This window comes from Apostichopus japonicus, chromosome 20, assembly GCF_037975245.1.
Source record: "Apostichopus japonicus isolate 1M-3 chromosome 20, ASM3797524v1, whole genome shotgun sequence".
Taxonomy (NCBI): domain Eukaryota; kingdom Metazoa; phylum Echinodermata; class Holothuroidea; order Aspidochirotida; family Stichopodidae; genus Apostichopus; species Apostichopus japonicus.
This window is the reverse complement of record NC_092580.1, coordinates 28,400,463-28,427,428: the sequence shown is the minus strand read 5'-3', so window position 1 is coordinate 28,427,428 and position 26,966 is coordinate 28,400,463. Positions and strand designations below refer to the sequence as shown.

Sequence of the window (26,966 nt, the reverse complement as noted above, 5' to 3'; positions counted from 1 at the left end):
TCTTAGTATTTTAGTTTGAGTATTGAGCAAAGAGGAAAGACAGGAGTAACATAGACAAATCTATTTTCCACAAAGCAAAAATGTTCTAGTAATCCCAAGATTGTCAAAAGAGACGACCCAACAACCTCTTTCCATAAAGGAATCCCCCTCCTAGGCTCCTACCCTCTATCATCACAGCTAGGACCCTGTTCGTTAATCTCTCAACGCTGTATACCCTCCAGTCTGCTGATTTTTAATATTCCTGACATTTCCTTTAAAAGTAAACATCGTGCCATTCTTCAATTTTTCACTTGCAATCGTGAGTAGCATTCTTTAAAACCCCCAACTATATGAGAAAAAATTTAATTCAATTTCCTTCTTCAAATGTCACCTTCGATGGCTAGATATGGAATCGCTAATCAAATCTGCCACACATCTCTCTGGATTGGCATTGAAAAATACATTTCAAATTGGAGGGAAATGTGTACTGTTTTACCTGAAGGCACTGAACACAACAGTAACTTATCCACTCGCAATGATAACAGTGTCCACATTGGAAACTAGACTTTGTTCTTATATGGCTACTGTCAAACATTCTCAAAATTTGATATTACTTAAAATGTGCTATCTATATGCTGTCAAAAATGTATTTTTTATGATATGGGAAAGGATAAAGATGAATATTATTATCATATATTTACATCCCTGGAATTAGAATCAATTTTATGAACAATAAAATAATTAAATTTCAAACTTTAAATTTTATGACTATGATAAGGTTAAAGGTTAAACCATACAAATGTTAATCATATGCCTGGTATATATGATCACTGTACATACAATATGTCAACCAGTAGCTCTGTGATATATAGTTCCTGGTACACCGGTACTAAACCTTCTTCTTTATTTGTGCATGGACCAGACGGTATTATACCATTTCCTTCCTACTAGGTGTGAACTTTGCTACTCTGAATGCTGTTCATGCCCCAGCAGTGCACGCAGTGATAATAATGGTAAACACAGTACACTCTACTGATAAATGCAATTGTCAAGGAAGTAATGTATGCAGACACTGCAATACGCTGGTATCACCATCAAATAAAAATTCAACCTGGACTAGATTAAAATGAGTATTTGTTTACAATGCGATGTAAAGAAAAGACGTATAAATGCTCAAGAAGTGACAGCATACTGATACACTTTTGATCTGTATTATACTCTCGCTCTTTTTATCGCTTTTTGTATCTTGTATTGGAGGCATTTCACCCAGAGTAACAACTGGTTTAAAGCAATTTCTGGGTAGTTTTTTCTGTTATAACAACTTACTGAACCTGAAGAAATTAATATTGCAGGGGAGGTGGGAGGTGGTGGGGGGGAGAAATGGAGAAGGGGAGGTGGTACAGGTGTACATATATCATTTTGTATACCATGGCCAATGTGGTGGTGACCTCCACTGCAGGAGGGGGTCACTAATGTGTGGGCCAAGTACATCATCAGGCATTCCTCTATCGTTGTCCTTGTCATCACCAGGGCAGTCACCCGTACTATTGTGGGTGTTACCTTATATTTAAGGGTGACATCCATCATTATACGCCAACTTCTCTAGTGGGTATTATCTCTCTCATATGAGTGTGATCTCCACTGTTTGCAGGGGGGTAAGGGAGTGGTCGGGTCTTCTGTTATTGTTGGGTGGCAACCATCATTTTCAGTGACCTCAGTGACCTCTATTGTCTGGTCCCATCTATCAGTTTGAGCTGGGTACCACTGTCTTGGGGGGAAGGGGACAGAGTGGCAGAACTTTGTGGAAAAGGACAGGATAATTTTACATTCTCCTAGCCAATAATTTCCTACCTTCATGTAAGGTTTTGTCTTCTTCTTGATATCTTCAATGGACAGGACGGATCTAGCATATCCGACGAAGATGGTTTTCTTGGGTAAGAGTCCATCCCGGAACAGCCACCTAATATGGACAAAAGATGACAATGTATGGAGATATCGTTTGTCTTACATCACTCATCATGAATTTTTTGCTTGCAATTTTTTTTTTCGTCCAAATTTGTTGTTGATATACAGTATGTACCTCTTCCTATGAAAATCCTCATAAAAACCTTAAAAGATTTTTGAAAGGCATGTACTTTCGATATTTTCCTTGCCAGATCCTCTCGAGTTCAACAATGGCCACTCGAGTTTAAGCAATCAGCAATTGATACTGAATTTCAAATTTTCAATTCCTCATCAAAGGCATAGTACATTGTACTTGTTCACACAGTTATTGAAGTGGCAGCTGGCTTATGAAATGACACAAGCAAAAAAGGCTGTTTTACCACAAAAAAATATTACAAACATTTGACATCTTCAACCAGGAGGAACTCTTATAAAGACAGTCTGGGTAAAACCTTTTCTTAAAAAGTCTGTTGCAGAAAGTGACATTTTGTAAAAAAAACTATCACTGAATTCATTTCCTCCTGCCAAGGGTTAATATTCTTTAAGTTTCAATAACCTTTTGTTGTTTTCCAGACAAGTATGTCACAATAACACTGCTCTCCTCTCCATTGCACAACGAGGACAAATCTATTTGTACACGTATGTAAATCCAATAGGATTGTACAGTATCTAGACACTAAGATGGGATTTTAGTCACAGAATCTAATCAGATAAAAGATGCAGCCATTTGATAGATGGTTTTAGCTATATGCTCCATCACAAACAAACAGTTTCTACTTAGAAGACACAGGTTGAAGCTACAATGTTGAGGAATCCGGAGGTTGGAAAATAGGAGGAATACCATTCATACTGCATGCATACTGATCCATACTTATCTTGTTTACTGTATTACGTATACCGATTAAGTCAGTATATAGTGGTATATGTACCAATGATATATACATATTTAAAATGGGAGAGATAATTCCTTTGCCCAAGTCTGAGTCTCATGACCAGAACATTTTAACGGAAATTTCAGATCACCAGTAATAAATCAGACGACCACACATAACTGTCACTGTGCCCTCTTTCTGAAGTCTTCAAGTTTCCTTCATTATGACTTCACATGAATAAATTCTTCATCTCACTTTCCCCCCGAGACTATTTTTGACCCTACAGTCTCCTACCCATTCCTTGTTACACTCTTCAGTCAATGTGCTAACCTTACAAGTGCCTTGGGATCCTCAAATACCACCATGTTGCTTAAAGATGAACGATAGTGATTTTTCAGCATCGACGAAAAAATATGATTTTATTCAAGAGTATTCTAGTTGGTTTCCATATTACACATGTGAAAATTCAAGTCAATCCGATGTTGGGAAAAGGCTTAAAAAAAATTCCTAAACTCGTTGATTTTTTAAACAAAAATTGGGCTTTTCGCGAACAGCGATATGATGATCACGTGATCTACAGTGACATGTGACGTCATTATGATGATAACAAAGTGAGCTTTGCGTAGTGTACTTCAGCAGTGTGCACTTAGTGTGTAAGTTTAGTTGCAACCTACTCTATATTGGACTCGACAAACAACCTAAACCAGAGAGGAGATTTGATACCCTGCGTGAGATATTTAACGGTCTAATTTTAATAAGGTGTTATTGTTCCTGCTTTTTCTTGTCGTTTTAGTGAAGCCGACTGCCCCAGTGTAACCTGGGGTTTCCTAACATTTCCAACACATTTTGCCAGCAGACCAACCACTTCTCAAACACTGTGTGTTCTGTGAGTTGAGCTCGACATGCTGTCACTGAAACATGGCACTGTTTTCTCAAAACTGGGAAACCTTCAAAGTTGAAGACCTCTGGAAGAAACGACTACATTTAAAACTTCCTCTTAATCATATACGGCTCGGTGGAATCCAAGCTGGTAACATGCACTAAAGAAGATGCAACATTTATAAGCAAGAAATTTTAACACAAAAAGGATTTCAAATAGGGATTATGTTGATTTAAATTAAATTTTAATTTAAATTTAAAGACAATTTGGATAAGCGGTTTGTAATATATAAAACCTGAGATGTCAAAATACTCCACAGCACATCAAATGCAAAATACTAAAAACAACCACCTACTTTCGACCATAGCACTGGATAAAACTCTTTTAGTCCCCAACATCAAATCAGAATGTTTACTCATAGGAAACATGTCTATCCAAATTTTTTTTACACGTCATGTAAAAATCCTCTTGAGATTTTAGCTGACAGACTTTCAGGCCAACCTCCTTGAAATCTATCAAACGTGTACATGTTTCTCTCTATCATCTGACAAGCGTGGCACACTCAACGTGAGATAATGCTGTAGTTTGGTGCGTGCATCAAAAAGCCAATTGAACTCCAATATTAACATATGAATAATGCATTGTCATTCCAAGATAGTGAAAATCATTTCAACGTGATATAGCTAGTACCCACATGTGACTTAACCATTGAAAGCGCAAATTTAAGCAAAATTGCCCTAGGGTATTTGAAATAAAGTTTCACTTAATGGACGTTTTTTTTTTATTCCTGGCAGAGTGAACAAATTTCTTTTGGGTATCATTTTAACGATTACGTTATTACTTTAATGAGAGAAACTGCTCCGCTGCGCATCCTAATTAAAGTACTGCAGTGTCGATTCAAGAGTAAATTAAAAATGGTGAAGCAGTGTTGTCTGAAATATGCAAACAATACTATACTATGAATCTCTTGGTACGTATTATTGCAATATCAGCACAGAATTTCAATTTAGCCAAACTTTTACTTAGGACCAAATGTCAGTATCTAGAGGCATATTAGTTTCATCTCATTAAATATTACACATTTTAGAGGACTGAACTTTAATGCACTGGACATACAGACAAGTGTGCATGAATGTCTTTTCAGACTGAAGTAATAACGTGAATGCATGTTATAAATTTTATATGACCTTTATTTCTAATATCTTTGTCTGAAAATTGAAAACTTTAAACCCAAAACCCTTTTGACAACCTGCTATGAGTTTCTGTATCTCTTTGGTTTTATCTTTACTATCTCTGTGTGAGGTTTTATTCTGCTTACCAGACCCAATCAACTCAGGCAATGTAACTATTAAATAACTAATATTTGTGTCTGAAAATTGAAAGTTTCAAACCCAAAACTCTTTTTACAACCTTCTGTGAGTTTCTGCATCTACAGTACTTGTTTGATCTTTCCTATCTCCATGTGAGGCTGTATTCTGCTTACCAGACCCAATCAACCCAGACAATGTAACTAATAGTAATATTTAACTAATATTTGTGTCTGAAAATTGAAAATGTTAAACCCAAAACTATTTTGACAATCTGCTGTGAGTTTGTTATCTTTGTGTTTATCTGTCCTATCGCCAGGTGAGGTTGTATTCTGCTTAATACCAGACCAATCAACCCAGACAATGTAACTATTAAAAAACTAATATTTGTGTCTGAAAATTGAAAGTTTTAAACCCAAAACTTTTTGACAACCTGCCATGGAGTTTCTGTTAACTCTTTGTATTATCTTTTCTATCTCTGTGTGAGGCTGTATTCTGCTTACCAGACCCAATCATCCCAGACAATGTAAGTAGTAGTAATATTTAACTAATATTTCTGTCTGAAAATTGACAATTTTAAACCCAAAACTCTTTTGACAATCTGCTATGAGTTTCTGTTATTTTTTTGTTTGATCTTTCCCATCGCCAGGTGAGGTTGTATTCTGCTCACCAGACCCCATCAACCCAGACAATGTAACTCATAGCAAGATTACCTGTTACTGAATTCCGGGCTGAAAGGTTTTTTGCCATGTCATCCCTTGAATAATGCTAAAGTGTGTCACAGGGCAAACTGTAGTACACTGACATTGCTACATACAGTACTTGGCATGCAAACTTGAAGATGCAAATTTATGCAGTGCACACACAAATTAAGTACAAGCACATTGGCAGATCTTCCAACCTTGTCAAAATTGTGATATGTAAGAGTTACATGAGAATCAGTCAATGTCCACTAAATAATGTGTCAGTAAAAAATCATTAATGGTTAGTTTTCCTCTGAAATATGTTTAATCCAAGGAAGACTTTATTTTATAATGTTCAAAAAGAAAAACATTCGCGAAACATTTTATAGGGAAAATTTGCATTCAATTCTGAGTGACATTGTTTTTGAGCTGGTGAGTAGTTTAATCACTCATAGTTTGAAACAAAGATAACTTGAAGCAAACAGCTGTGATGTCATAGTTGCAAATTGACAGCAAAAGTCTGTGTGTGTGTGTGTATGTATGTCAGTGTGCATGATCTATGACGTCAAAACATATCAACTTGAAATGTTGTTGTCTCAAGAATAATACGTAGGACTCACATGCAACTTTCACCTGGGATGCAATAGAATATATATGTTCCTCTGTCATTTATAAATCTGAGCAGTTTTAGAGGTCAACATTATTAGCCCCCAATGTAGTATGCTAACATTAACTGAGCAAACTTTTATCAAAAGTACTCAGCTGAAGTTTCTGTTTCTCAGTCCAAATTATTTCCAGAATTAAAAAAGCATGATTCAATTAGAGAACATTTAACGTCTAAGAGATGAACAAATCCTCTGAGGTTGACAGTAAAATGCCTGTTGAATTTAAATGCTAGAAAGTCAGATTATGGTCACTTGCATGTCTAGGTGCTATCCAGATAACCTTGAAGTATCAAAGAACAAAAATTGTAACTGATGCCTTAACAAAATGAATGGAAGAAAAAAACTGCATTAAAATAATAAAACTAATCAAAGCAGATAATTCAAGGTAGCAGACATTGCTTTCACCGTAATCTTTTATCATAGCTTCTACTGCGAAACAAGGCTTCCTGTTTCCATAATAAATTCCACCAATCATTTGAGTACAAAGATGCAAAAGCCATTATAAATGTATTGTACAAACAAGGTCTGTACCGATAAATATATATACTGTAGCACTGCTACTTCTGAAAGAAACACTTTGGGTGAAGGTGCAAATAAAAATTTTCAGCGATACTAAATAGGCCATGAATGATACAAATTCACTGGATGGATCCGTTTTTAACGTTTTCCTTGTTGCCTGTAGCAATAATGGAAGAGATCCTGTAATGGACAGGTAACTTGAAACTTGGGCAGAAAACTACCATCAAATGGGAAAGTTGATATGTGTGACTACGCTGGCATTTAATTTTGACGTAAACATTTCAGATGCTAAGAGAGGCAGCCATGTTGCATTTTCACCTTACCCTTAGCCAGTTGTGGGGATGGTTACAAATGTAAATTAAGAGCAAGGACAATCTGATTTTAAAGCTTAGTCCATGTGTATATAAAAGTCCAGCTAGCATTACTATAATTTTGTGGAAGTCGCTACAATCTATGGTTCCGTCTTTTCACAAATTACAGAGTGGTTTTAATTAAATTTTGTTCATTTTCCCCAACTTATTTCTTTTTGTTCTTTAGGTCTCAACTAGCTTCCCTGTTCCAATTAGTTTCCATGGTTCCGATTGCTGCAAAGTACTCCAATTTCTCAGCCCTTCATCATTACAATTGGAAACTGATATTTTGTCTTGTTTATCTCAAGGGTTAGGATTACAAGATGCTGCCTTTCCTACAATTATCTTGCCATTACATTCATGATGCCATTCTAAAGCTCTTGAACTGGATTGACCAAGCAGGATTCATTTCAAGCACGTCATGACTCAAAGCAATATGACCTCAGTTAACTGTACATCTTAGCCAACACTAGAGATTATTTAAAGTTCATTTTTGTCCGACCAGGAATTTTTTCATCAATTTCACCTTAAAAGTCTTCGATTTTTTTTGTTGGCCTGGAGGCATGTCATAATTCCCAGCTATTTGCAATAAAAGTCAGCCTGTATTAGGCGATGGCATATATATTGATGTAGGTAAAATATTAGCCGTGTACTATCGACAGGATTCATTATCGTTAGAGATAATAAATTTCTGGAAGGGAAACAATTGGCCCACTGTTGCTATGGTAACAAGGCTTAAGTACTAGAGGTGAGTTTAGGAGGATTTTTGTATGAACTACATGGCGAGGAGTTATTTCATCTTCATAAGATCTCAAGGATACTAATACAAAATAAGCACGAAGGCTCTTAGTGAGGAAGAAGTAATGGTTAGCGAAGAATTAAACAAAGCCAGGAAAGGTCGATCACCATTCAATTAAACAGCATCTTAGGATACTGTATACGTAATGTTGCAGAATGAGCTGTTGGAAGACGGAGGGTGTCTCTCTGTGTCAGACATTTTTTTATTTTTTATTATTGCCATCTTTAATGAGGGTAATCCTGCTCAGTGCAGAAGCACTGCTCTCCAGAGGAGCCCTCAAAAAAAGACATCTGTCTTGCTCTAGAGAAGATAGGTAATGATTTATCTACAATTGTAAAACTAAAGCTTAGATTCAAATCCACAGACCCCTTGAGGTAAATGAAGCAAATATTCACAGACAGTCATGGCAGATATCACCAATGATAGCAGCCCCACCTTATGCCAGCGATGGCACTTTCAGGGTTCCGTCTAGACTGCAATATATATTACTCAGTATAATATTAATGGTCCACTTGTATGTTGGAAAATGAACTGTATGGTCTGGTGAAAACTTTTTGAGGACTATAAAGTCATTTTACAATTCAATATTTAGACCTCTGGTAAACAGGATTTCAAACCACTTGACCTTTGACATGGTATGTTACCAATGGTTGAACTAATGATTGCATGTAACAAAATAGTCCGGTGCCCTACAAAAACAATAAGTAATACAAAACATATCAACTTAATTGGAAAAATATTAATTTTTTGTACAAAATTTGTCCCTTTTCCATTTCAGTACACTTCAATTCTATTAGTTAGAATTCACTGTCTCAAAAACTCAACATGGACATTATTCTCTTTACCAAGTGCTTTTTGCACGCCTGATTTGCATCTAGCAGGTGTACAGAGAATACTAATGAGATGTAGTGTTAAAGAATCCTTTGAAGTACTTGAATCTCGCTCAGAGTGAGAGAACTCCCTAGCAACGTTTAATTGAAAGAACTCCCTTGTCCACCGTTAATTGTAAGCTCAGAGTCGTATGCAGTATATAGACCTTTTCAATGGAGAGTCATTCACAAGGTACAACATTAACACTAGCACTACAGAAATCATCTAGCTTGTTTGCTGTGTACCTTAGAACTTACAATATAAACAGGAGAAACCATCTTCAACAATTCAAGGTTTGGCAGAAAATAAAGACAATTGTCAAGCACCAGACTCTCACCCACAAATAGCTGTGCCTGTGCTAGTCAGACGCATATATACATGAAAATGAGCGACTCACTTGGCTAAGGAAAACATAAGTGGGAGCTTGCATATTTCAGAATTCTTGCCACCAAGGGTGGGGGGGTGGGAGGGTCCAGAAGTAAATGCCCCGAACCCAAAAAATATTCACACATGCATGGTGCAGCAGAGGTAGCTATTTCAATCCCCCTGAACATTTGTTTTGACCACTGATCCTACTGATTGGCATGGGTTACTACTCAATGACAGACAACTAAACACTACAGTATATTACATTCATACATTAAAAAACCTTCCAACTCACATATATGGGAATACTGTATGTCAGCAGGATATATACAACACTATATTACACTACAATATCCACTTACACTGTAACTGTATGCACACTCAGCACTAGTTACTGTACTGGAGAGTCTGTAAGTACTGTGGAGTCATGTTCCATCTTAATATTGTATATCACAGATCACCAATATACTGGCATTACAATACATTGGGTCTGTTTGCTGCAGGCAAACAAGCAGTTTTAACTAGATCGGCAGTAAGTTACAGACTAAATTTCAAGGGTCTCCTGATATATACTTGCCAATGGTAAAGAGAACTTCCAGATACCAGCAATGTCATTGGCAATGCTGAACTACATTGCTAACTTTACTATTATGAATTTGAGAGGAAACTCTCACAGAAACAATCAAACATTTCATCTGTTCATCAGTCCAAAAAGAAATGGAAGACAAAATGAACATGATTTTGACAGCTAAAACGTTGAATTTCGGCATATTTTCAAGCCAACTTTTTATGTCCCTCTTAGTGTGTTCATCCTAATATATGTACAAGCATAAATATAAAGTGCATTTTGCATAAATAAACCTAAACTAAGTTTTAACCATTATAGAACATCCACAGATGTCAAAGAGGTTTGGTCTGCACCTGAGGCAAACAACCTGAATCATTGGCAATTAATATATCATATCTAAGAAAAAAAAATCCAGCAGTCATATTTTCTTCTTATCTTCCTTAAATTTCTTATATTAAGAGCCTGGTTTGAATTTAAATTGTGTATTTAACTATGCCTTTTATCATTTGCCCTTTACCAATCTCTGTGATGAATTGTAAGCGTTCCATGTGTAATTTGGATTTTTCTTTTTTTTTGGGGGGGGGGGGGAGGGGGGAGAGGAGAGAGAGAAGAAGTAAAGTAGGATAACAACGATCATTGTGAGGAAAACAATGCTTACACACATTATCAAGCATTATTATACATATCCCTAGTAATTTAGCATAGAACACACACACTGTGTATTCACACTGTAACTACACCTAAGAGCTTAATGGACAAGTGATACCCATATGTAGTACACAACCAGTCTACGAGCAACACTGCAATAGTGTACAAAAGACTCTCTTTAAGCCAGTTGTTATTATCACACCATTGTAATGGAGTAATGTCATAGGAACTGCAACACAGCAAATATACTCTGCGACCAATTCTGTAACAATGCGATAAAAAGAGCTATTCTAACATTGACAATGCTGGTATAGATGTTACTGCTAGGCATGCAAACAACAAGAAATGCTGCTTTTTGCATTTCTTTTCAGTTCTCACTCAAGATTTGCTGTGCAGGGAGTTACAAACAAGGGCTAAGCACTGTATACTGTCATCCAAAAAGCTTACTGTATTTAATAGCTACAATAAGAAAACGCATTAACATTATTGGAAAATTCAAAATGCTAAAAAGAAACAGCTTGTTATCAGGATTGGATTCAAATAATTTGGCATATAACCTTTTAAATTTAATGACAGCACACTTCCCCCCCCCCCCCCCCATTATTATCAGCTAAAAGTAGATTTAGCAAATATATACCATTTATTCAAACTTGTGCAAGTTACTTAAAGTTCATTACTTAATCAATTTTATAATTATCTATATTTACATGCTTTAGGATAAAAATCTATTATTGTTTATAAAGGTCATCAATTTGATTCCATAAAGCAGCATAAGTAAACACTGATGATATCTTTTAAAATCTTGCCTGACTAATAGTAACAAATCAGCAGAGAGAGACTGTGGATGCAACACCTTCGCACCATTCAACCTCATAGGCTCAACATTCAGGAAGGAAATGACTAACCTTTCTTCTGCTTCCCATCCCCTCCCCTTCCATTTCCCCTTGTTTCCCCCTCTGTCACCCCTCTTCTCATAGCTCTCTTCCAACTTTTTTCTCCACACTTTTCTGTCTGTCCTTCTCTAGTTTACTCGCTACCCTCTTCCCTTAATCCTCTCTTTGTTCCTTGTACAGTTGATCTCCTACATCTCCTCTCCCACCTGGTGGTTTCTTTCTTTTCTCCATCCATTGTCTTCTAATCCTCTTACATCTATCTCTTTGTGTTCACCATGCTCATTAACCTGTCTGTATTCTGTGCATGTTTTTGTCCCTTCTGTTACTGTTAACTTGTCTTTCAGCCTCTGAAGAATATCCTGCTAGGATCGAAACGTCAGGCCTTCTTACTTTCACACATTCTCTTACACAGGCTCTTTAGTGGATATAAGCAGTTTGCTGACAGTTCTGTTTGATTTTGATTATTTAATTATTTAACACACTGACGACTCTGACGAGTGTTACATGACAAAATCCCTCAGTGAGGAGAGTTGCTTTGAGTGCACCTGCAAATTCATGAGTGTTCGAATCTGAACATGGGTGACCATTACCGGAACCTCTAGCAAATTTCAGGCCAAAAACGGATGACGATTTATCCGACATAGTGCCATGATCTGTTATTTAAGTTAGGGTCAATCTGCTCTTTGAATGAGCAGGCTCAAATGTCTTCTTTTTTATGGGGGGGGGGGCAGGATGGGGAGGGGTTGTGGAGTCGCAAATGATGTCATTCCTGCCCATGGTAGGGTTCCAAGGATATTCCCCTCCCCCACTGCAGCTTTTGCATGCATGTATTATCAAATGAGGGCATAGGGAGGAATGATGGAAAAGATAAGGTATGATAGCTCTAAACTCCTTAAAACACTCAAGCAGTCTCCTGAATTCTCTTGCTAACCAATCAAGTGATTGAATCTTTGTAGATGCTCCTTGCCTTTGATTTGTAACATCAGTTTCTTGAATCACGATGTTAAGAGCCTTCGTGTCAGTCAACCTGTTCACGTGTACAGGTTCTTGACATTGTATATTACATTACCCTTAAAGCTGTATTCTGTATTCTGAGTGAAGGTTTTTTAACTTTACATCATTCCAAATCAAATCATGTAATACGTAACATGATAATCCCCTCATATAACTACATGAGGGATCAATGCTGTTAACAACCCACTTGGCAGCTCGTTATTACAAAGTTATTAAGCCTTTTTAATCCAATACTAATATTTTTGATACTGTTGGGATTACATGGATTGACTTGTTAGATTTGCAAACCTTGAAGGTTAAGGCTTATTACAATTTCAGTGGATTAAAGTAAGTTCATATTATTTTTCTTTTATCATGTCTTGATGTCGTTCCTCAGGGGGTATAGTCTTCCAGTACACTAACAGACTGTTCATACATAAATACAACTCAAAACGAAGAGCTTTTAACTTCATTTCTCGCGCAGATCTAACTCTTTAGAATCTCTTATTCATGACAGACATAGATGGGGCTTCAGACCTCAAATTAATTCAAGTCAGAGACATTAAACATAGCCAGCCCTGGACATGAAATCCATCAAACCTGTCTCAAATGTCATCAGATAGTCTCTGCTTCTTGTTCACAAGGCAAAAGGAGGATATCCTCAATGTGATTGTACGGCATTTTTAGAAGAAGCAAAAGATATTCAAAAACGGGACCGCGTACTAGACAACGCTTTTACAACTAATAATATGTGCACTTTGCATAGAATTTGTGGCATTTCTACGACGCCGCACTTGCACCGTTAACTTTAACAGAATACCTGTCTGTATTCTGTGCGTGGTTTTGTCCCTTCTGTTACTGTTACTTGTCATTTAGCCTCTGAAGAAGATCCTGCTAGGATCGAAACGTCAGGCCAACTTACTTTTATACATTCCCTTACACAGGCTCTCTAGTAAATAAGCAGTTTGCTTAACAGTTTTTATTTTATTTTAACTTTAATTTAGGAAAAAGATGAGCTACCTGAAACAAATCAGAATACAGAAAAGGAATGTAGGAGAGTTTACCCTTACCATAGTGTGGGATAAATCTTCTTCTTCGCTAGGTCACCCTGCGAAGGAAATGAATAAAATATATATTATATCAAAGTTGAAAGTTCTGAGATTTAAAATGCCATCAAAATTTTTGTTTAGCATAGATTTGACAATTTTTTTTTTTAGAATTTTAAGATTCATTATGGAAACTTGTTAACCATACCATATAGAGTACTGGGTACTTCATGATTGATGTGATGGCATTTCAACATTCCTATACTGTAGGTTCAATTGTAGTCCACTTAACATCGTTATAAACCACAACTGGTTTGGCAGTTGCCAATTGGTCACTTTAACCATCAATGCACCTAATAGCCTACGTAGTACTCAGCGAGTGCCTCACAATGACAGTTTATTAAATTTACTATTTGGTGTATTACTTTTGTATATATATTGATCATATATGAAATGACCTGGTGGAAAGAAAATGCTCGACAGCATGAAAACTTGTATTGTGTTGCAGTTGCTTGCTGCAAAGCTAAGTAATTAAGTTTAAAAATAATCCAGTCGATTGCTATCCTGACCAACAGCTGTATCAACTGTGCCGTTCGTGAATTCATTTATTTGCCCGAGTCAATCTTGAAAACTAGAGATGCTGGAAAAATTTATACAAACAGTGCATCTTCAGACAAGTAAACTGCAGCAAAGTATACTGCATGAAAAAATGGCATGATGACTTAAACCGATCTATAGTAAATATTAAAACAAACCTGCAACTCATGAATAGTTAAACGAGGCATGTCCGCATTTGACAAATGTGTACTGTATGTTACCATACATATTATGCTTTATAAGTGCAATGGCTCAATCGACATGCTTTGCATTTGGTGAAACCAATGCATTAAAATCTCTGATAGACTGATCTGTTACAAAATTACCTGACCAGACTTTCACAAATTTTATGGTGGATATGGAAGGGAGAGATGGTGGGATATGGATTCGGAAAATGTTCCATAGGGACAATGTGTTATTCATATGTTTACTAATGAATAGACAAAGCAGATGATTAAATACAATATTAGAATCGAGATAGGTGAAAGAGGAGTGTAGTAAATTGCATCTACTGTACTGTGTTCAAGGAAGGTCACACCACAGCCATATTATAGAGAGAGTTTGGCCAACTGAAATGCAGGGGCCATGTTGTTACCCCACGCTCTCTGTACATTTGGCTATGGGTCACACCAGTCTCATGCATGCATACACATGGTTAACCCTATAACTCCCTTAAATGTTACCTGTTATAAGGATAGGTAGGTGGGAAAGTTCACTTTAGTGGTGTGGACACAGGTAAGAAGAGGAGCACAATTAATGAATACATTTGAAGTATGATAAAAATGGTTTACACATGATTGGCTTAGTTGGCAAATTAAAACTTGAAAGGAACTTTAGTATCCATGAATGAACTTGATTGAGGGTCCCTGGATGGCTTGAATTCACCAAGCTCCATGAAAAAAGCAGAGTCATGCTGAATAATCAAAGTTCACAGTTCAATCATCAAAGATAATCAAAAGAATAAACAAAGACTTCCACTGTTTTTTATTCCATCTGGTTGACAATAATTTAACAAAGGTCTAGTCAATAAAAGGAATAACCAGTGAAAGAATTTGATTGTTTACAAACTGAATGAGGGTACACAAAATATTTAGAGTTCGTGCACAAACAGTAGAAAAACGGGCTGGTAATCCTCAACGAATCCGGGAGGCAAATGGCCTGATTCGTAAAATGGAACAAAGTTCTCCAACTTGGGTAGTAATTTTTTGAATAAATCATGATCGGTAACTCAGGAACGGGTCAAACAGATGTGAGGTACGTGCAAGAAGAGAAATGTCTGACATAATATGTAAGAATGTGCAAAACAGGACCACCAAAAGTCAAACATTATTTTCTTGTTTAACTGTCATTCTCCAAGACCGTTGTACTAACAAAAGCAATGAGACCGCCTCAAAAGGTATTCACAGCATGTGCTTAAATTTTGTGGCTAAAAATAATTTTGATATTAAGAGGTCAACTTAATGGAAATATTTATTACTGAAAATAATTTTTGAAATTTGTATCATGATAGGTGTGTACTGTGTAGTGCTTGATATTATGAGTAGGTATGGGGTAGGTTGAAGAAATTTCTATTCCCTCTATCAAGAACGAAAAGACAGAGGAAAGGTTATATAGGCCACCTATATCAAAGCATATCTAAATCTAAATCTAAAACTAAATCTAAGCATAGTCTACTTATTCAATTACATATCCCATTTAAAAGTAAATAGCAGTACTGTGTTTTTACTGTAAGCAAAACATTCAATAATCCTGTATCATTTTGTATGATTATCATTTTAAGTATCATGAGTTAAAACTATTCCATCAAACATTCAAATAATACACATTTCAGCTCTCTCGGAAACCAGGAACCAGCCCTTACTTTAATACTCGGAAATGTTGAGACAACAAACAGCGAGTCAGGGATATACATGGCACAAACATGTGGGATCTTTTGTTTTGTGTGCCTCTAATGTATATACTGTATGCAGGTTACCAAACATAAATGTGACAAAATATCATCATTAAAAACTTGAGCCTACTGTAATGAGCAGCTACCAGCAGTTTTCATTTAATAGAGCCTAGTTTCCAGTGAGTGAAACAGACACAAGAGCACTACTGAAGGGCATAATTTATCCATTATGGGCATCGCAAAATTGGCAAATTGCTCTACGATTGAGAAGACACATACTGTACAGTGTAGCTCAGTCTTTTCACACAGAAACCATATTATTTTAAAAGCGACAATTTAGAGAAATAAAAAATACTCCATAATATTTGGAACACTATTGACTAAATTATTTCCTGCTACAGTACAACACATTACACATATATACAGTAGTACACATAACAGAATTGTACAGATCACTTGATTAGTTTGCTGTACATATATTGTATTTAACAAGTACAGTATTTAATAGAAGTTAGTATAATCTGGAATATATTCACATCTAGTTTATGTATTTCATATTCTCTACATGGACCCTCTCGGACCTCATAAAAGTTACAGAACACTAAGTTATGTGGGAATTGAACCTGTGTGCAACAAAACAGTTTTAAAACTTGAAAAGGAAATCATAAATTTGTCCTGTATTAACATTTCATTTGTTAAAAAATTTATTAGAAAATAGTCTTTGGTTTGATCAGATGAATTCAAGATTATTTTAAGTAGAGCTAAACCATTGCCAATGTGTTGAGGTTCTAAGGTTAATTTGGGGGGGGGGGGGGGGAGGGGAGACAAGTACATGATCTTAACTAAAGCCTTCCTTAACATTAACTGAAAACATGATCACTCATGATCGATGACGCAAAGCCATATTGACAGTTTCTGTAAAACATTGAATATGAGATACTGCATTAACACAGTCACTGTATGACGGGTTTAACTTAAAGGCTCACAATAGTTGCACACTGGGTGTGTGTGAAGAAGTTTGCATTCTTAGTTTGCAATGTACTAGACTTTTGCTGAACAGCTGTATTCATTCTTTGTTGAGAGACACCCAAACATTTTTAGCAACGAATCCAGTAAATATCAAGTACTTTCACATACATTTTGTTTTAAATCATACCTATAATTAAATCTCAAGGATTTTTAACGCTTTGACACAAGGCACAGAATTGATTATATTCGATGTCAATAGATGAATAAAACAATGACGGTCTTTCGATTCACACTGTAAATATTACTCTATTTCTTCTTGAGTTTAATTTATGCACAGTATGTACTCTATAAATTAGCATTCGAAAGAGAAAGAGAGAAAAACCTGCTGCTAACAAGTGTGTGAGACCTCATCAGGTGTTAAAAGGACCTTGAAAGAATTATTGATCAAGTTAACTTTATCTATATAGTAGGAGCGAGAACACGAGAATCAGACAATTGTAATCACAATAACTCTAAAGAAAAGAAATTATATAAATTTCAAAACCATTATCAGACAATTTTATTTTTAGCAAAAAGGTGAGAATTAGTAGACATTCAATCATTAGCACATGAATTCCCATCATGATAGATTCCCAATACCCTTGAGAGCTGAATTCACACAACTATAGACTGATATTCCCAGAATCCCAAAACTTACCAGGTTTGGATGTTATGAGTGACGAGCTTACCTGTCTTTTCACAAATTCAGCACAACCGTACAGCATGGAAGAAAGACTAAACAAACAATGTCATAGACAATTTTTGTCTCATTTCCTCTCCATAGGGGACGTCACCTGTCCCCCATGCTGTCCAGTTGTGCATAGGTTGTGAGGAGACAGGTAAGTGAGAAGCAAAATCAATCGCCCAACACTAGATGTTCAAATGTTAATGAGAATATATAAATTTAATCCTTATTTTTATGATTTCCCTCATCAGAAACCCCCTCTCTATTATTTTAGTATGTATGCTTTTAGACTTGCATTGTGAGTACACAACTATGAACCTGTGTTCAAGAATGAGTACAGTACTTACAATGTCCCATGTATGAGTATAATGCCCCAAGTATGAGTATGTATACATGTTTGTCCCAAGTATGAGTATAATGTCCCAAGTACGAGTACAGTACAATGTCCCAAGTACGAGATAATTACAATGTCCCGAGTATGAGTACAATGTCCCAAGTATGAGTACAATGTCCCAAGTATGAGTACAATGCCCCAAGTATGAGTACAATGACCAAATATGAGTACAGTACAATGTCCCACGTATGAGTGCAATGCCCATGTATGAGTATAATGTCCCAAGTATGAGTACAATGTCCCCAGTATGAGTATAATGCCCCAAGTGTGAGTACAAAGCCCCATGTATGAGTACAGTACAATGTCCCAAGTATGAGTAAAGTAAAATGTCCCAAGTATGGGCACAATGCCCCAAGTATGAGTACAATGCCACAAGTATGAGTACAATGTCTCCAGTATGAGTACATTGTCTCCAGTCTGATTACAATGTCCCCAGTATGATTACAGAGTCTTAAGTATGAGTACAATGTCCCCAGTATGATTACAGTGCCCCAAGTATGAGAACAGTGCCCAGGTTTGATTACAGTGTCCCAAGTATGATACATAATGCACCAAATATGAGTAGTTTCCCAAGTATGAGTACAATGCCCCAAGTACGAGTACAGTACACTGTCGCAAGTATTCATGTACAATGCCCCAACTGTACATGCAGTACTCTATCTTCATTTTCTCGGAGTACCTGTACCTTTTGAAAGTATCAAACTATTGAGTATGAGTACCCCGATAAAGGTACCAGTAAGGACTCTTAGTACTAATTTTTATTAATTTCATCAATCTCATTAATTTTATATTACATACTTACCGATGCACCTAAGACTGTAAAGGTGTACTGAGAATCAGGCTCTTGTTTCAACCAACCAAGGGTGTCTTTGATAATCTTCAGGCTCTGTTGATTAAATTTTAAAAAATGAGAAACGTTTAGTGAACTTTAGTCCTTAAACTGTGCAGCAAAATTATTTTATTCATTTTCTTACTTTGCATTTATTTATTTGTTATTTATTTGTATTTAAATTAATTTATGTTCAATTCAGATATGTCCTGTACAACATGTCAAACATTTCACCAATTTGATATTAATGTTGATGTTGATTAGTCAGTACTCGATGGAGTAAATACTTAATGGACAACTGCAAACCACTTCCTGACGTAGTAATAGTTTATGTATGTCTCTATATATCAAGGCAAAATATAAACCTATAAATACCAATAATAAACTGTACTTAACATTTATTTATGACAATGATTGAGTTTTCATTCTTTTCTGGGGGCCAGGAACATTGATATAATACAAAAATAAACAGGAACTCAGTTATATTGTACAGTACATGTGTAAATTATTTGAACTGAACCAACTTTTTATAAGCAAGGAATTTGTTCTGTGATGGAATTTATTGAGCTACTCAGTGGCGTAACCATCTTTATCAATCAGGGGTCAAGCAGTTTCAGGAAGATGTGTTTTGAAAACTTGGGAGAATGTCAAAAGCAGAAACAGTTCTTTACTACTGTAATCTTCAAACTCAATTCCACATATGTCTTCTTCCAATCCCTTATACCAATACCCCTAGCAACAGAATGGACCAGTCCACTATCCTCTCCAACTGGGTTTAGAGTTTCAGCATAACAGCTAATTATATCATCAAGATCATAGGTTACCACTTTCTCTACACCACTGTCCAAGCACACTATAGTTTCTCCATTCACATACATCTTAACCATAGCAGAGAACATAACACATTTTTATTGCACCAGTATAAAGCAGTGTTATGTCCTTTCTTTAACTACTGTAATCATTCTCCATCAATGCAGGACCATTTTAACTACAATTTGACAATGTTACATCCCCTGTTATCCCTGCTCCTTCCAAAGTACAAATTATTGTAAGGTTAACATGAAATGTCCAGGATCATTCTTGTTAACATGTAGTTCTGTTGAAGTAAAGTCTGGGAGTTTGATGCTAATTTATATTGTTTCTCATACCTGTGTAGGCCTATTCATTTTCAACATATTCAATTAACTAATTTGTGAATAAGACTTTGTCCCCTCTTTTCCTCTATCTCATTTGCGGGGGAGCAACAAGCAAGAGGTAAGAGTTATTAGGGCTTCATTCCACTTTGCCCCACCACCATTTACTGGTTTTGTCACTGGAACTAACTCTAACAGAATTAAGAAATTCTCTTAAAATTAACAATAATGCACTAGCTGCAAGAAGGCAAAATTGTTTGCCTCCATTGTGCAATATGTAAATATTTTGTTTAATGCTTGTAATAAAATATACCACTTGATGTTAAGGTTCAAGACAAAAAAGACTGCATTCATATAATTGTTTGTGAACTTAGTAACGGAAAGCGTCCCGACATATAGTAGAACTATAGGAATACTCCCCAGGATTTAGCAGTCAGTTAGGCCTGTAGTAAGTATTAAGGTTTTGTGAATATTAATATTTTCACACATACATGTGCCAGAGCCCATTTAAGATTTGGCATGCAAACAGTTACAGTTACACAATTAACCCAATAGATGTCTTTAGGCTGAGTGTAATTAAATATTTGAAGAATGAACCTACCATATTGACTGTGTAATATGACAGTTCTGCAGGACACAAAATAAACAATAGCCTACATAAACATTCTTGGAATCTTTCTTGCACCAGTTGTTAGCACCATACTTCCACTACATGGGCTGAAATCTCATTCCCTGGTTTCAGTCTCTTGTAGTTAAAGTGTGTCTACTTGTGTCTTGCCAAGCTGCCACACAAAATTTTGTAAAGTCACTGGTCTACCAGTACCAATGCCATCTGTCTATAGATGGAAAGCTATATCAGAATTCCAACATGCAGCCTAACTGACAAGAAAGATGCACTTTGTCCTCTTAATCACCGTTGCACACACCAGACTGACCTTGCTGGTCCGATCCTGTTGAGGATAAGCTTGCTTATTTTACCAAGATATATAATAACAGTGTGACTGTGAGCTCACAATGTTACCAGTGGCAAGGATAGACTGTGAGCTCACACAAGTCACAGTGTCACTAGTGCACATGTACATTCCAAACATCAACAACCAGATGTCTCCATGAACGCTAGCACTGCAGTTTCGCATTTCACAAAATGGCCTGGAACTTATGAGTTGGTTTAAAACACACTGACAAATGTGGCATTGTCAATATTAGAACATTGGTATGTAACTTCACTTGTAGATCTGCTACAAGTAAACGAAAGTCCTCCCTGGTTACGGATGTCCTCCCTGCTTTTAACTTAGCCCGTGTGTGTGTTTCACGTAGTTAGGTACGGTAATTCCTAACTGGTCTACGTTAGGCTGTCGTCCAACCGGAGGTCATATTAACACAACAAGATTCGACAAGGGTCATCACTGGAGGCATCAATCACTACTTAGGTGCAAAGAGCAAGCAGCAGTTACGATATCATATTCCATCTCTATTTCACTACGTAAAATGAATTGACACCATAACTTTTCAAAGTTACGGGAAGTATGTCAACCTTGGTGCAAGAAAAACTTTTAGATAGACTATGAAACGGAGTTGGTGCAATTTATGTTGCATGCACCCTGTCATTAGTTTTCAATGGAGGAAATTTTAAGTGAACACTTCCGTATACAGCGGTAGGTTACATATTAAAAAATACATTTAAATAATTGTTTCGTCGGCCGTACTGTCGTGCATTCACGGAAGCAAACTGTTACCAGAAAGAATATTTTAAAACCTACCTCTTCATTCAAATTCGACATTTTTCCGGTGTGCTGTCTAACTAACAAGACTCCAGTTTAAAATAACACGTTCGACGGTTCCCGTGATTACCTTTACTGTAACAGTATAACAAACGTTGCATTCAGCAGTGCGAATACGCGTGTGCCCGTCGAGAAATTCGTTGTAATGGTTTGTACAAACGAGACAGCTGTTGAGAAATGTTGACAATTTCCCTAACACCGGTGTATAAGAGCGCTGCTATCCAATCTGGCGTAAAATAACAAGGTGGACATACCACTAGCTGCCACGCTTCAATGAACTGACCTGGGAGTTGCGTGAAAAACTGACACTCTCATGATGAGATATTTCTGCAGCACCATAGATTTGAAAGAAATTGTAAAACAGCAACGTGGGTTAAAAGGTTAATGTGGATCTATATAGATGGAAGTTTAGTGATGTCCTAAACTATAATAGGTTATACAGTGATCGATTTCATAATTTTAATGGTGGAAACTGTTTAATTTTCCACATAGAATTGTCCAAGGGCTCCATTTCGGGATTGTGATAGTAGCGATGTCGTAGGAACTATATATAACAACCGTGTAAGGGCAGTGGCGGAGCGTCCATACAGTCAGGGGGGCGGATGATGCCCCCCCCCCTGACGGACTCAAATGGACTGCTGGCGCCCTTTTCAGCTATTCACCACTTTTTACTTATTCGCGATTATTTACTTCTTTATTGCGCTCTCATCTACCTATTGACATTTGTCACATTTTGTTGGCGATGACACCTATTTATTCTTCGTTTATCTGCAAATTAGCAAGGCCCGGATAGGGTCATTTCCGGCGATATAGGGAGTATCTTTACTCAAAAAATGTCTGTACGCTCTGCGCCAACCTGTGGTGGCGCTCCGCTTAGATAAATCGAAAGCGCCCAAACAGACCATTCTCGCCCCCTCTGACCAATACCCCTAGCTCCACCACTGTGTAAGGGCCTCAGACACGGCCTCTCAATACAAGCGAGCATGTAGGCTGGCGAAAGAAGGGAAGTTCGTTTCGGTTTTTTACGTATTCGATCGCTATATGCATGTGTATAAAATGATTAGCATATGTTACTTAAATATAAAAACACAAATTAAGCGATGACAAAGTTTTAACAACCTAGCTGAGCACATTCATTTTGATGAACGTTATATTTCAATTAATTTTGCGTCCGTCTAGTGCAAGCTAAGGTCCCATATGGAATCACACCAACTAATTATAATTAACATATGTAACGGGGGTATTTCCCCCATTTCTCAAACTGATTTAGCCTAAAGAAATTTCATTGAACATGGCCCAGTTTTAACATTTTCGCCGTTTCTACGACTGTCCTATGCAGGGGCGGGATTTGAGTTGTGAAAGTGGGGGGGGGGGGGCAAACCTGCTATCAAGACTATCTAAGCGGAGCGCCACCATCGGTTGGCGCGGAGCGTACAAGAATTTTTTTGGCTTTACAAACCCTCCAGATGGCCGGAACGGCACTTCCCGAGTGCTCTAAGCTGCATGTACCCATCCTTGAAATATGGATCTCATGTCTGCAATTGTATCTAGATAGTTAATTATCGTTTAAAAATTTGAAGAGGATTGATAGTATAACATATGGTCAGATTGTGATGTACAACTTTTGTTATACGTCACTATCTAAGCGGAGCGCCATCATCGGTTGGCAAGGAGCGTCGAAATTTAAGCAAAAAGGAAATCCTAGATCAGCAAATATGACACCTCTGGTAACAATAAATCACATCTAGACAGTGCTTTCTCCCTAAAATTATAAGTATATTGTGCATTCTACCGATCAAGAATATGTTCAGCACCCACTTCGAAATTCTCCCCGCGGCCCCCACTTCTTGGAGCACTTGGCAACAGGCGCGGCGGAACGTAAAAATTATTGGGGGGCTAATGTGTGGAGACTATCTAAGCGGAGCGCCACCATCGGTTGGCGCGGAGCGTAAAAGAAAATTTTGGGATTTTTCAAACCCCCAGTTGGCCGGAAACGGCACTTCCAGAGTGTTTTATGCTGCGAATACCTAGCCCTTTTATGGGTCTCAAGCCTGAAATTTCTCAGATTGCACGTAAAAGTCTGTTAAAACATTGTAATTTGAATATTCGATGGTGTTTTAAGAGAGTAGCTATTACTCGTAGTGCACTCGCAAAGACGTTTTTGAGTGTAGTAAGGGCATTGGCGGAGCTAGGGGTATTGGTCAGGGGGCAAGAATGGGCAAGAATGGTCTGTAGGGGCGCTTTCGACACTATCTAAGCGGAGCGCCACCACAGGTTGGCGCGGAGCCTACAGAAAATTTCTGAGTAAAGATACTCCCTAGATTGCAGGAAATGACCCTTGCTAATTTGCAGATAAACGGAGAATAAATAGGTGTCGTCGCCATTTTGTCGGAAAATTACACCAACAGAATATGACAAATGTCAATAGGTATATGAGAGCGCAATAAAATAGTCAATAATCGCGAATAAGTAAAAAGTATTGAAAAGCTGAAAAGGGCGCCAGCAGTCCATATGAGTCCGTCAGGGGGGGGGGGCATCCGCCCCCTGACTGTATATATGAACGCTCCGCCACTAAGTAAGGGGATGTTGGAGAACTGGCTCAAATAAGGCAAGTCATTGGCCTAAGACGAAGTTGTGTTACGCTTACCGGTACTCACACTCACTGCTTCCACTTTTCACGGGGCGTGAAGACGCGGTTGGGGTGACAATGTGGTCTATAGCAGGGGACGGGCCGAGGGTCCCCCAGCAATTACTAAAATTATAACACCTATATAGTATACGTGTGCATCGGACAGATCGACAAGTATGCATTGAAAATGGGCAGATGCACGTTTCGGAGCCTTGGTAAATATTGGGGGGCTTATCATGCATTTGCCCCCTCAACTTTTTCATTGAGCCCCCCAAGCCCCCCGGTTCCGCCGCCACTGCTTGGCAAATATTGGGGGCTGAACATACCTTCACCCCCCCCCCCCAACTTTTATGCAAAACCAAACGTAAGTGTTTCATTCATCATCGAGAATAGATCCGAAAACGGAACTCAAAGCCACACATTATTTTATCGGCCCTACCGAAACTGCCGAGTGATGTATACTGTAACAATGTATTTAATGTGTTACTGTGTTAGTGCCAATTTGTAATTTACATTATTCGATTTGCATGCATCATTCCAGGATTTCGAGCAGTAAAGAAATTACATCGGCATTGCCATTGCATAGTTTGAATTACATGGGGGGGGGGGGGTGTGTGTGTCATGTGTCAGTATATTGAATTTAATTATTGATATACCCAATATGCAAATTTGGCTTTCGTAAATCGTTTCTCAATTCAAATCTCAATCTCAAATCAATTCCTGAAGCTAGCACTGTAGCACAACCGCGGATTCATCACATGCAGAATTGAATCGCTAGTTTGTTAGCTCCAGGATTCGTAACCTGTGCTGCGAACCATGTGCTAGCTCTAGCTCCAGTTATTCTGCATGCTTCATGCTACTATGTTAATCACAAATTCGACTTAGATTCGAATCAAATAGGCCTAGTTTGATAGAGCTGTTGTGGGGAATAATTTCGATTAGGGTTGTGCACATTTGTCTGCAAAAACGACAAAAAAAAAACTAAGGTCTGGGAAAAAGTGGGGGAGCAAATGCCCCCTCTTGCCCCCCCGTAATCCCGCCCATGGTCCTATGAATGCATTATGAAATATGTTGCATCTCTATACATAGGAAAGAACATGCACGAAAACCAAATTACCGAACGACTGATCCGCTCTCAATCCCGGCAGTCCCCTTGTATCGGGACGGTTGCATCTCTTTACTTCTTCGGTGCTATACAAATTGGGACCGTTCCCCAATCTTTGTTGAAACGTTATTAATTGAAGTTCTTGACTGTAATACATTTACTTACAGTCATATTGAAATAAACTATATGATTCGTAAATCCAGGGCAGCGGGCCGTTTCTTCTCTCCCTCTCTCTCCACCTATCTCCAACTTGAAGAGGCCTTTTTTTTCATAAATAAGAAGTGTCCTTTCCATCAATAAAATGTAGCCTTTTCCATTCTTGCTTAATTAAGAAAAGAGCATTAGAATTCAACTTTTGTTTACCAGTGAAAGGATACATAAATAACTTTGTACAGTAATCTAATATACTTCCAATTTCGCACTGTCCAACTCCATATCTTAAGTTTGCAACCCTGGACACTGAAGTTCCAGGATTTAGTAATATATGATACAATAATTTAATTATAAGTCATTGGAGGTAAACAGTCAATGTTTGGTTTTTGCAGACCTTTCGAGCAGAACTAGCTCTTCTTCAGTGTATGATCCCGAAAGTGACAATTCATAAAAGTAGCAGGAATTGAAACTACTTTATAGAGAAGAGTGTCGGAATGGCAGTGAAGTCAATACGACTTACTGATTTCTGCTGGATTTACATAGACAGTGCAGGGCTAAATTAACTTGCAGCCCTTGGGGCCAAATACTGTAATATTGCATGCATGCATACTTTACCCTGAGAAGTTTCAGTGCGGTTCACAATATGCTAGACCACTAATAAACACAAATAATAGCTATATAATATTGAGATCTTATGTGTCAGCATTCGTTACCATGGCACTAGTGTGTTTTAATATTTGTTGACCAACGTTTTTCCATTATTTATAATTTAAACGATATATACGGAGCTGTGAGCCTAGCATGGTATACATATAGCAGAAGAAAACCTACAAGACAAGTCCCTTTGAGCACGTTCATATGGCAAGCCGTTTTTTACATTTACCCCCTCATTTACTTAAGTGAAATGCATTCTACCTAAGTGAAATTCAATTCCACTTAAGTGAAATTGTTTATCACTTAAGAAGAATTGTAAAGTAGAATTGTACTCTACTGAAGTAGAGTTGTACTCTACTTAAGTAACATAGAGGCCAATATTGTCCAACTTCACTTAAGTAGAATTGAAAATTACTTAAGTAGAATTGTATTTACTTAAGTTGAACTTAATTCGACTTGAGTAGAAATTGAATGTATTAAACTTTAGTAGAATTGGGAGGTAAACATTAAAAACGGCTTGCCATACTCGTCCAATGTGTTCAATGACATGTATACTAACTCGAGATATATGCATCGAACAACACATCATCATTCAGCGCCTCTAGGTTCAATCCGAAAACCGACCCGTTTGTTCTTCATGTTATTTATATTTGTATCCGGTAAATTATGACGTGATATACTAATTTCTGACACAGCCTACTAATATGGACGCGTATTGATTTCAA

At 37.3% G+C, this 26,966-nt stretch overlaps 1 protein-coding gene across 2 annotated transcripts in view; it reads right to left on the bottom strand.

Moving 5' to 3' along the window:
- LOC139961246 (glucose-6-phosphate 1-dehydrogenase-like) overlaps positions 1-21,986 on the bottom strand; it is a 32,430-nt gene extending 10,444 nt beyond the window's left edge. Inside the window, exons 1-4 of one of the 2 annotated variants that reach the window (XM_071960330.1) lie at positions 21,680-21,986; positions 18,760-18,843; positions 13,407-13,444; positions 1,831-1,939 (exon numbers count right to left, since the gene is read on the bottom strand). In XM_071960330.1, coding sequence (XP_071816431.1) covers positions 1,831-1,939; positions 13,407-13,444; positions 18,760-18,843; positions 21,680-21,700 — 252 coding nt within the window. In that variant the 5' untranslated portion in view covers positions 21,701-21,986. Of the gene's footprint in view, positions 1-1,830; positions 1,940-13,406; positions 13,445-18,759; positions 18,844-20,520; positions 20,758-21,679 lie in introns of those variants that run through there. The other variant, XM_071960331.1, reaches the window with a different exon arrangement.
- Between the last annotated feature and the right edge of the window lie 4,980 nt (positions 21,987-26,966).